The 12,312-nt window shown below is 39.5% G+C and overlaps 1 protein-coding gene across 3 annotated transcripts in view; it reads left to right on the top strand.

Annotated features, from left to right (window-relative positions):
• Usf (upstream transcription factor usf) overlaps positions 1-12,312 on the top strand; it is a 148,422-nt gene that overhangs the window by 124,337 nt on the left and 11,773 nt on the right. For all 3 annotated transcript variants that reach the window (XM_053775299.2, XM_053775307.2, XM_053775290.2), the window contains exon 4: positions 8,421-8,653. In XM_053775299.2, the coding sequence (XP_053631274.1) occupies positions 8,421-8,653 (233 nt within the window). The remainder of the gene's footprint in view (positions 1-8,420; positions 8,654-12,312) is intronic.

The raw sequence follows: 12,312 nt of genomic DNA, 5'->3' as shown, positions 1-12,312 counted from the left end.
ATAAATATTTATTTACAGTGGAACCTCAAATTTCAAACTTAATCCGTTCCAGGAGCTAGTTCTAAAGTCGAAGAGTTTGAAAGGCGAAGCAATATTTCCCATAAGAAATAATGGAAATACACCTACCATCCAACTTAAGACCGAGTTCGGTTCCGAGAAACCGGTCGTAAGTCGAAATGGTCGTAAGTCGAACTTTACTACTGAATATCAACAAAACATTTTTGTAATGACCTTATTTTATTGTTTTATTTTGGTATTTCATGTTTTACTTTACTTTTTATGTTGTTAGTACTGTATTTTATACTGTAAGGTTTAGGATGAACACTGTGTACAACACAAATAGTTGTTTATTTCCCAGAAATTTGGCATAAAAAACACGGTCGTAAGTCGAGTGGTCGTAAGTCAAGCAGGTCGTAAGTCGGATGGTAGGTGTACAATTAATCCGTTCTAGAAACCCAAAAATATCCACAAAAAAAGACATTTTATAGATAGTATTACATTATAGCTTTACATACAGCAAATATAGTGTACAATTATTAATAAATTTAAATTTTTTTTTTATTATCACACTGGCCGATTCCCACCAAGGCAGGGTGGCCCGAAAAAGAAAAACTTTCACCATCATTCACTCCATCACTGTCTTGCCAGAAGGGTGCTTTACACTACAGTTTTTAACCCTTTGAGGGTTTCAGCCGTACTAGTACGGCTTACGACCCGGGGTTTTTCACGTACTAGTATGCCTAAATTCTAGCGCCCTCAAATCTAGTGAGAAAGCTGGTAGGCCTACATATGAAAGAATGGGTCTATGTGGTCACTGTGCGCAGTATAAAAAATCCTGCAGCACACAGTGAGTAATGGGGGAAAAAAAAAACTTTGACCGTGTTTTTGGAATAAAACAGCGACTTTGCACTGTATTTTCGTATGGTATTTATTGTTGTATTCTAGTTTTCTTGGTCTCATTTTATAGAATGGAAGACATATTACAGAAATTGAGATGATTTTTGACTGGTTTTACAATGAAAAGTACCTTGAAATTGAGTGCAAAGTAGCCGAAATGTTCGATTTTTATCTAAATTCAAAAGTAAACAAATCATGCCAAGCGTCCAATACACATCAACTGGTGAGTCTAATATTCTTTCACAAGTGCGCTGATATTATTTATACCATTTCTACACTAATGCAGTAGTCTGCATAACAGTAAATCTTCTATTTTTTGTAAGAATAAAAATTCAAAGTGGAAAGCCAAAGAAATATAAGAGGGGTGTGGGGATGTGACTAACGAACAGAGAACTTGTTATTTTAGTGCCAGGAATATCTTTCTTGTTTATTCTGGATCCTATTCGGAAACTGGCATCTTTTGAAATTTGTGTGAAATTGGCAAAATTGTTTAACTCTGACCACTTTATTGGATAGTTGAAATTGGTAAATGGGTGGTTTCTTGAACTCATTCGATAGAAAAAATGGAGTTCTATCGAAATAGTTATGATTTTTGTCGACTAGTACATCGCAATTGGCCAAAAATAGGGCTCAAAGTGGGCAAAATCGGCTATGCGTAAACATCGTCGAGACCGCTTACTTCGTGAGAGCATAATTCCGTAAGTTTTCAATCAAATTTCCTACTTTTGGTGCCATTATGATTGGGAAAAGATTCTCTATCTTTTCATAAGAAAAAAATAATTCTTTTTTTTCTGGGGAAATTTTGTCGACCCTAAGAACAAGTCTCGGAGAGGGCCTGTCGACCCTCAAAGGGTTAAACTGCAACATTAACACCCCTCCTTCAGAGTGCAGGCACTGCAACCACCCAGGGAAGTACTACCGTCCTGCCAGATGACTGTGAAACAGAAACCTGTAACTGTTTTGCATGATGGTAGGATTGCTGGTGTCTTTTTCTGTCTCATAAACACGCTAGATAACAGGGATATCTTGCTACTCCAACTTACACTTTGGTCACACTTCACAGACATGCACATGCATATATATATATATACATACATCTAGGTTTTTCTCCTTTTTCTACATAGCTCTTGTTCTTCTTTATTTCTTCTATTGTCCATGGGGAAGTGGAAAAGAATCTTTCCTCCGTAAGCCATGCGTGTCGTATGAGGCGACTAAAATACCGGGAGCAATGGGCTAGTAACCCCTTCTCCTGTAGACATTTACTAAAAAAGAGAAGAAGAAAAACTTTATAAATTTAAATAAACATATAAAATAACATTTTACTTACATTTATTGAAGATTGGTTATGACATCTGGAAGATAGGGAGGAGGAGAGAGGGAGTTGGGGTTAGTGTTTGGAAGGGGAATCCCCCTCCATAAGAACTTTAGGTATCAAAGCCCTCTCTGGGGTTACTTCCCTTCTGTTTTTTAATGCCACTAGGACCAGCTTGAGAGTCACTGGACCCCTGTCTCACAAAATAACTGTCCACAGTCCTCTGTTTCTGGTGCCTCTAACCCTTTGACTGTTTCGGTCGTATGTACAGGTCCTCCATCACAAATCCAGCATCATTGGGACCTTTAGTGTGCTGGATTACTGAGTTTGCCAGATTAGAGTGGTTAGGTTAGAATACACTTAATAAAATCAACCAACTTACACAAAGTTCATTGAACATCGGCAAAAATCGAACATTTCCGCTATTTTGAGCTCAATTTCAAGGTACTTTTCATCATGAAAACAATCAAAATCGTGTCTATTTCTGTAATATATCTTCCATTCTATCAAATGAGTCCAAAAAAATGAGAATACAACCATGAAAACCATACGAAAATATACTGCAAAGAAGCGGCTAATGGCTGAGAAGTGAACTCCCTTATTTATCGTCCATCTTTTTTATTGTTGTATGTTAAGAAGCATCTTTCCATCATACATTGCCCAAGTTTCAAAGAGATAGCCCAACGAAGAACCGAGAAAAAAAAATATTTACCAAAAATCATATATGGCAAGCCCAAGCCAGGTACTGGAAATAAGTCACTTTGTCTGACTTTTTTGGGTTATCCTGGGTTCTCTATACATACACCGCTATGTATGATAATCTATGTAACTGTGTGTATACCTGAATAAAATTTACTTCTAGTCTGTCAACTGAGTACAAGAAACTGCCCATTCACTTATTTCAACTACCCAATGAAGTGGTCAGAAATTGGCAGTTTGGCCGATTACACACACTTACCTTTAATGAAGATCTGGTGATGATTGATGGGATGGGAGGAGGGGAGAGTGTCGAAGTTGTTAATGTTTAGAAGGGGAATCCCCTTCCACTAGGACTTGAGGTAGCAAGTCCTTTTCCGGGGTTACTTCCCTTCTTCTTTTAACCCTTTCAGGGTCCGTCCCGTAGATCTACGGCTTTACGTAGATCTACGTCAGATCTACGTAAAGATCTACCGTAGATCTATGTCATGAGCTCAGCTCACTCTGATAAACTGTGAGTGGTACATTTGGGCCTAGATGTGAGAGAATACATCTATGTGGCATGTGTGTGCCACATAAAACAGATACTGCAACACACTGTGTATAATGAGAAAAAAAAACTGAAATCATGATTTCTCGTTTAAAACGGCAACTTTGCAGTGTTTTTCGTATGTTTTTTATAGTTGTATTTGCGATTTCTTGGTCTCATTTGATAGAATGGAAGACATATTACAGAAATAGAGATGATTTTGATTGGTTTTAGCACTGGAAATGGCTTGAAACTGAGCTCAAAGTAGCAGAAATGTTAAATTTTTGCCGATATTCAAGAGTAAACAAACGACCTCACACATCTAATACACGCCAGCTGGTGGGTCTAATATGCATTCACAAATATGGTGATGATATTTATACAATTATTACAGTATTGCATAGCAGTAAATCTTCTATTTTTTGGTGTGAATAAAAATTCATTATGTGAATAAAAAATCAAAATGGAATTTATTTGTAAAGCCTCAAAACGTAACTAATGAACAGAGGAAATGTTAGTTTAGTTCCAGGAATACCTACATTGTTTATTCTGGACCCTATTTTGAAATTGGAATATTTTGAACTTTGTATTAAATTGGCCAAATTAACAATTTCCGATCACTTTAATTTGTAGTTGAAACAGTTGACTTGGCGATTTCTTGTGCTCAATTGATAGAATAGAAGTAATACTATTGAAATAGCTAAGAATTTGGTTGACTGGAATAATGTAATTGGCCTAAAATATGAGTCAGAGTCGGCAAAATCACCGATTCGTAAATATCGCTGACACATCAGAATTCGCGAGAGCATAATTTCATCAATTTTCCATCATATTTCGTACTTTTTGTTTTATTACCTTCACAAAAAGATTCTCTACCATTTCATAAGAAAAAATAACTTTTTTTTTTTTTTTGAAAATTCTTGGACACTGGGGCACCACTTCAGATTTGGGCCTTGGACCCTGAAGGGGTTAATGCCACTAGGGCCGAACTGGCAGCCTCACCATGCCTAATCACACTATGTATGTCACTACGATTCTTAAATCTTTCAAACCAACCTTTGCTGGCCTTAAATTCACTCACATTACCACTAGTTGCAGGCATTTTTTCAATTAAATCTTCATGCAACTTCCTAGCCTTTTCACATATGATCGCTTGAGAGATGCTATCTCCTGCTATCTGTTTTTCATTTATCCACACCAATAACAGTCTCTCAACATCTTCTAACACTTGAGATCTCTGTTTCGAAAACAGACATGCACCTTTTGCAAAAACAGCTTCCTTGATTGCCGTTTTCCTGGCCACTATAGTAACGATGGTTGATTGGGGTTTTGTATACAACCTGACCAGCTCCGACACACGCACTCCACTTTCGTACTTTGCAATTATTTCTTTCTTCATTTCAATGGTCATTAGCACCCTTTTTCTCCAAGGGTTGGCACTAGAAGCTTTCTTGGGGCCCATGGTGACTTATTTTGCAGAAACAAGCACCAAAAACACTGTGATAATATGAAATGTACTGAATGTATGCTTAGATGCGAGCACACTGGCTGGCTTGTAAACACTGGCACGCACGGGGCAGTTCAGGCCACATGTGGACGCGTCCTGGACGAATCGTGTGTGGTGGGTTTTTTAACGAGTGGCGAGGCAAAATTTTTGCGTTAAAATGTATCGTATACCAGATTTAACGTATACCAATGCCATCGTGTACCAGGGGTCCACTGTATATGACTTTCAAGATTGCTAGATTTTGTTTGCACCAAGCAATACATGTGGCACACCTGACTTCGGTACAGTACAATTCCAACACAAAATCAGCCCAAATAAAACAAAAATTGTATGCAGTTTTTTATTTCAAACTTCCCTTGTGAATGTTTGGGAATTATGTATTGTTAATAACTATACAATAGCTGCAGTGACAAGTTGTAGAAATGGCAGTGTTTGACACTTCCTTTTAACCCTTTGACTGTTTCAGGCCCCTCTCTGAAACTGTCATTCTATGTCGCCAAATATTCAAAAAAAAAAAAATTATTTTTTCTTATGAAAATGTTAAGATTATTTTTCTGAGTGTTTTAGTCCAAAAAAAAAATTTTTGCCATTGGTACTTACCGAGATATAGAGCCGTGAAGTTTGCAGAAAATGAGCCGCGTATGGCAACAGCGGCGACTGCCGCTCACCCGGTAAACTTTAGTTTACTTGTATTTGAAGGTTTGTTGTTTTTTTCACTATTTTATTTTTTCACATAACTTATGTGGCCTATGAGACCAAAGTAAGGTGCAATGTATATATATACACTCGTTGTATACATCACAATAAGCTCACAAACTTAATTATGCAATATAGTGGTTTACTAAACTTGTTTACAGAAGAAGCGAAGACGAACGAATCAGCCTCCTCCTCGCGCCTCTCTCCTCCTCCTCCTCCCTTCTCCTCCTCCTCCTCCTCCTCTCCTTCTCCTCCTCCTCCTTCTCCTCCTCCTCCTTCTCCTTCTCCTCCTTTCTTCTTCTTCTTCTTCTTCTTCTTCTTCTTCTTTCTTCTTCTTCTTCTTCTTCTCCTTCTTCTTCTTCTTCTTCTTCTTCATCTTCTGCTTCTTCTTCTTCTTCTTCTTCTTCTTCTTCTTCTTTTCTTTCTTCTTCTTTCCCTTCCTTTCCTTCTTCTTTCTTCTTCTTCTTCTTTCCTTCTTTCTTCTTCTTCCTTCTTCTTTCTTCTTCTTCTTCTTCTTCTTCCTCTTCTTCTTCTTCTTCTTCTTCTTTCTTCTTCTTTCTTCTTCTTCTTCTTTCTTCTTCTTCTTTCTTCTTCTTCTTCTTCTTCTTTTTTCTTCTTCTTCTTTCTTCTTCTTTCTTCTTCTTTCTTCTTCTTCTTCTTCTTCTTCTTCTTCTTCTTCTTCTTCTTCTTCTTCTCCTTCTTCTTTCTTCTTCTTCTTCTTCTTCTTCCTCCTTCTTCTTCTCCTTCTTCTCTCCTCTCCTTCTTCCTCTCTCCTCCTCCTCTCCTCTCCCCTCCTCCTTCTTCCCCTCCTCCTCCTCCTCCTCCTTCCTCCTCCTTCCTCCTCCTTCCTCCTCCTCTCCTTGTCTGCAGTGTGTGTGCTTATAATTGTTTTGAGTCAGAAGTCGGCAGCTGTCAAAGTGACATATTATCTCATTAGTCACTACCCCTACCCCTGTCAAAACAATGGGGTTGGATGCTGCTTCCCCTCCTCCATTCTATCTAATTATCTTTCTCCCTCATTCTATATCTTTCAATCTGTCTCTCTTTCTGTCTGCCTATCTCTGTCTCACAGGTACACATAAATACAAGTATACATAGTGTAAATTACCTAGGATAACCCAAGAAATCCAGACAAAGTGCTATACTCTGCTTGAAGATGTGAGTAAACGTGATGACACAGTCTTGTGGCTCTCTCTGAGACAGAGAGCTAGATGGACAGACAGGGAGCTTGACAGACAGACAAATAGACAGACAGAAATGTTTGTGTACCAGCAAAAACAAAGGGAGGCGATGGTCATGTAATATTACCCTCCTTTAGTCTCATCAAAGTCAGCTCTTATCAGATGTTTTCTTCCCTTATCTTGTCACTGTCTTGGGGTGGACTTTTTTTTTTTCGTGCTTCAAGTGAACAATATTATTACATCTTCTTCTTCCTCCTCCTCCTCCTCTTCTCCTCCTCCTCCTCCTCCTCCTCCTCCTCCTCCTCTTCCTTCCCTCCTCCTCCTCCTCGTCCTCCCCTCCTCCCCCTCCTCCTCCTCCATTGCTTTTGGTCTCAAACTCCTCCAAATCATGAAATTGATCTTCACTGACACTTCCATCTGTGTTAGAGCATCACTTGGGAAGAGAAGAGTCCCAGATTTGCTGGGGAATCACATATTTCTTACCACTAGACATGCTGAAAAATGACAACTGAAATGGCATTCCCACAATGCACCACTGGCTCCCCGATTTTTTTTATATGGTGCACACTGACCATGGAGACCCATTCTCTCACATGTGGGCCTAGCAGCTTTCTCCTGCTTGATTTGAAGCTGCTAGAATTTATGCGTATAAATACGTCAGAAACATTGGCTCCTAAGACGTATTTATACGTCGGAAACAGTCAAAGGGTTAAGCATACTTTACAGCAGTTGTCAAGCTAGAGAAATGCAAGACGAATTCTATTTTTGTGATATTTTTTCGTTATTCTGAATTGCATTTCCACCCACCTCTCTAGGTAATATATTATTGCTTGTCTTTTATTATTATTTATTTTTTTTTATTATCACACTGGCCGATTCCCACCAAGGCAGGGTGGCCCGAAAAAGAAAAACTTTCACCATCATTCACTCCATCACTGTCTTGCCAGAAGGGTGCTTTACACTACAGTTTTTAAACTGCAACATTAACACCCCTCCTTCAGAGTGCAGGCACTGTACTTCCCATCTCCAGGACTCAAGTCCGGCCTGCCGGTTTCCCTGAACCCCTTCATAAATGTTACTTTGGTCACACTCCAACAGCACGTCAAGTATTAAAAACCATTTGTCTCCATTCACTCCTATCAAACACGCTCATGTCTTTATGATGGAAATTATGAAAACTGTTCAAGCAGTGTGCATGACCACCACCTACAGATGGTACATCTGAAGATGATAGCCATGAAGTAGTTACCTTTGCCTCAACACTTCCTTAGAATTTTATGAGCATTAAGATGAAAGTTTAACCAGATTTTGTACATTAGTGTAAGTCTTGAAGAGCTGAGAGGAAATTAATTTCTTGGCTAAAATTTGTGTAGTTGCTTGAAAAGGGAAATATTTTTAATATACCGAGTATTAGTTTGTATACAGTAGCTGTGTGAAAGTTGTGTTATAATTTATCTTTGTGAAATGAGTAAATATTTAGAGAGATCCTTTTGGTATACTACAGTTATGTGTAGACTTCTTCAGAATGCATTAAAATACATAATTAATATTTTGGTAAATGTGACTGAAACAATTTTTAATAAAATATTAAATGATTTTCAGGTCAGCTTTATGTAATCAGTGACGTTCTTACCAACACTACCCCAAGAAATCTGGCTCCACGAACCAGTGAGAGTGTCATGAGCCCCAGGTTAGGAGGCTCCACACGAGAGGAGAAACGTAGAGTCACACACAATGAAGTAGAGCGCAGAAGACGAGACAAAATAAACACCTGGATATGTCGTTTAGCCAAGATTATTCCAGATTGTCCAGAGGCTCATTCTAAGAGCTCACAGGTACTACTAACAATTCATCTTATTTTATTCTTGATTAACATTCAGCTTTTTTTTTTTACTTGGAAATTTTTTCAGATCATTTACTGTACAGTGGACCCCAGGTTAACGATATTTTTTCATTCCAGAAGTATGTTCAGGTGCCAGTACTGACCGAATTTGTTCCCATAAGGAATATTGTGAAGTAGATTAGTCCATTTCAGACCCCCAAACATACACGTACAAACGCACTTACATAAATGCACTTACATAATTGGTCGCATTGGGAGGTGATCGTTAAGCGGGGTCCAGTGTACTTTAAAAATGAAACACATTGGAAACTGTTAGTATTTAAGGTAGAATCTTTGTTCCAGGGATTTATCTCGGAAACTTAGAACTGAAGTGCACGGCTGGTAGTATGTTGGTGGATAGCAACCACCCAGGTATGATGTGCTTGGCTGGTAGTAGGTTGGTAGATATCAATCACCCACGAAGGCACTACCGTCCTGCCAAATGAGTGTGAAACGAAAACCTGTAATTGTTGTACATAATGATAGGATTGCTGGTGTCTTTTCTTTGTCTCATAAACACGCAAGATAATAAGTACATCTTGCTACTTCTACTTACATTTATTTATTTTCTAGTCATCTCCATGGGGAAGTGAAAAAGACTCCTTCCTCTATGCGCCATGTGTCATAAAAGGCGACTAAAATGCCAGTAGCAAGGGGCTAGTAACCCCTTCGCCTGTATAATTTTTTTTATTAACCCTTTGACTGTTTCAGTCGTATATATACATCTTACGAGCCACCGTGTTTGACGTATTTATACGCATAAATTATAGCGGCTTCAAATCAAGCAGGAGAAAGCTGGTAGGCCTATATGAGAGAGAATGGGTCTGAGTGGTGGGTGTGCACACTGTGAAAAAAATCGGGGACTCGGTGGTGCATTGTGGGAACACCATCTTGGTAGTCCATTTTCACCATGCCTCGCGTTAAGAAGTACCTCACTCCTCGGCGGATTGGAGGTCTTTTGTTCTCAAGTGACAGCTCTAACAGTGATGGAAGTGCCAGTGAAGTGAATTTCATGGTTTTGGAGTGGGTGTGACCAAAAGCAGTGCCCAGGATAACGTAATTAGTGATGAAAATCCAGATGACCCTTAACCTTCCACATCTGGTGCTGGGCTGTCTCATTCACGTTCACCTGTACCAGGACAAAAGAGGAAACTACAGTGGTCCCTCAATAATCGTCCATAATCTGTTCCTGGAAGTGGGACTATTATCGAAATGGACGATTTACGAATCAATTTTCCCCATAAGAAATAATGTAAATTCAATTAATCCGTTCCTGACACCCAGAAGTATTAAAACAAAAAATTTTTCTACATGAAATATAGATGTAGTACATAAACGATACAGTGGCACATGATGAACTAAACATTAACAGAATAACACTTACCTTTATTGGCGATTCTTCTTTGTGTATGGAAGACTGGAGAAGGAGACAGATTGGATGATTTACTGTTTGGAAGGGGAATCCCCTTCCATCAACACCTCGGGTACTAATTACTTTTCTGGGGTTACTTCTCTTCTCTGTTTCTTAATGCCACTAGGACCACTCTTTGGCATTTTCTTCCAAAAGAGGCCTGTTTCATCACAATTGAACACTTGTTTAGGTTTCAGTCCTTCACTGTTTATGTACTCCTTGAATTCATGCCCATATTTTTCAGCCGCCTTGTGGTCCGAACTGGCAGCCTCACCATGCCTTACCATACTGTGTATGCCAGTACGCTTCTTAAATCTCTCAAACCAGCCTTTGCTGGCCTTAAATTCACTCACATCACTAGTTGCAGGCAATTTCTTTACCAAATCGTCATGCAACTGCCTAGCCTTTTCACAAATAAGCGACGTCATAAGACTATCTCCTGCTAATTGTTTCTCATTTATCCACACCAATAATAACTTCTCAACATCTTTGAGTACTGTTGATCTCATTTTTGTCAGCATATTTACCCCCTTTGCAACAACAGCGTCCTTGATTTTCTTTTTCTTGGCTATGATGGAAGATATGGTTGTACGGGATTTGTTATACATCCTGGCCAGTTCGCCCACACATACGCCACTATCATATTGTTCAATGATGTTTTTCTTAAATTCAATCATATTTCTCACCTTTACCAAAGGCTTGGCACTAGGAGCATTCTTTGGAGCCATGTAGCTTATTTAGCACTTAAATAACTTGCAAGCACTAAAATAAATTGAATATATGTATTATGAAATATTTCGCTGGAGCACGTGAGGGGACCGTCGCTCACTGGTAAACAATGGCACACTGGCTGGGAAGGAAAGGCCGAGGCGCCTCAGAGCGTGAGTACGCGTCCGGGGCGAAGGACTATTAGCGAGTTACTGGACCATTTGCGAGCCAATATTTTGACGAAAAAACAGGACTATTTCCGAAATGGACGAATTTCAGGCCGGACAATTATTGAGGGACCACTGCATTTGCCTGTGTACAAGACTCAGCTGTGAGCAGTGAAAGTGATAGTAATAGTGATTTCAAAGCTATTGAAAGCAGTTCTAGTTGCGACAGTGAGGGTGAATATTCTCCAGTGAAGAGGCAGTATATATGACGTAGCATGCGTTCTGGTAGTGTGTCATATGTTGTTCCAAGGGGAAAGAGTAAATCTCGGAGTACACCATGAACTGATAGTGAAGATGACGATATTGTTACAATGGGTATGAATGATGTGAGTGAGGCAGCAGGTGGTGGTGGCGGCGGCATGAGTCATGTGGCACCAGCAGCTGGCCATGCTACTACCGACGCTGCTAACTCAGCACAACTACAACCAGCCTCAACCAACCCCACACTCCCACAACCTGCACAACCACAGCCACCTTTTAATATCCAGAACCTACCAGCAGACTGCATCTGGGATTGGCAGCAAGGTGACAGTTTTGTTCCCAATCCCCATGACTTTGATGAAATACATCATGTACACTTGGGAACAGTGCTACTGAACTGGAATGCTTTCAGTTATTCTTCGATGAACCCCTGATGGACATTGTCAGGGAAAGCAATACATACATTGTGTACACCATGGCAAACACAGTTCTTTCACCAAGATCACGCCTACACCAGTGGAAGGGCACAACTGTGGCAGAGATGTATCTGTTCTTTGCCACAAAAATGCTTAGGCCACATGTGTATAAGCACAGTGTCAACACATACTGGTCGAGAGACCGCCTGATTTCAACCCCAGCTTTCAGTGACATTATAATAGTGAATAGATTTGTGCTACTGTTATGTATGCTGCACTTTTCAGACAAAACAAGGCCTGACAGAAGCGACAGGTTATATAAGATCAGAAATGTATTTATGTACCTGAAACAAAAGTCTGTATGTATTTTTATCCCTTCAGGAAGCTTGTTATTGATGAGTCTTTGATTTTGTTCAAAGGCAGACTGTCATTCAAGTAGTACATACCAAGCAAGAGGAAATGCTCTGGTATAAAGTTATTTGTACTGTGTGGTTGCAAAAGTGGTCTGGTTTTGTATATAATTGTGTACACTGGCATGCGTGAGCGTGTTTGATAGGAGTGATGGAGACAAATGGTTTTTAATACTTGACGTGCTGTTGGAGTGTGAGCAAAGTAACATTTATGAAGGGATTCAGGGAAACCGGCAGGC

This window comes from Cherax quadricarinatus, unplaced genomic scaffold (genome assembly GCF_038502225.1).
Source record: "Cherax quadricarinatus isolate ZL_2023a unplaced genomic scaffold, ASM3850222v1 Contig291, whole genome shotgun sequence".
NCBI classification, from domain to species: Eukaryota; Metazoa; Arthropoda; class Malacostraca; order Decapoda; family Parastacidae; genus Cherax; species Cherax quadricarinatus.
Note: the sequence above shows the minus strand (reverse complement) of the source record. Positions and strands in the feature narration are given on the sequence as shown.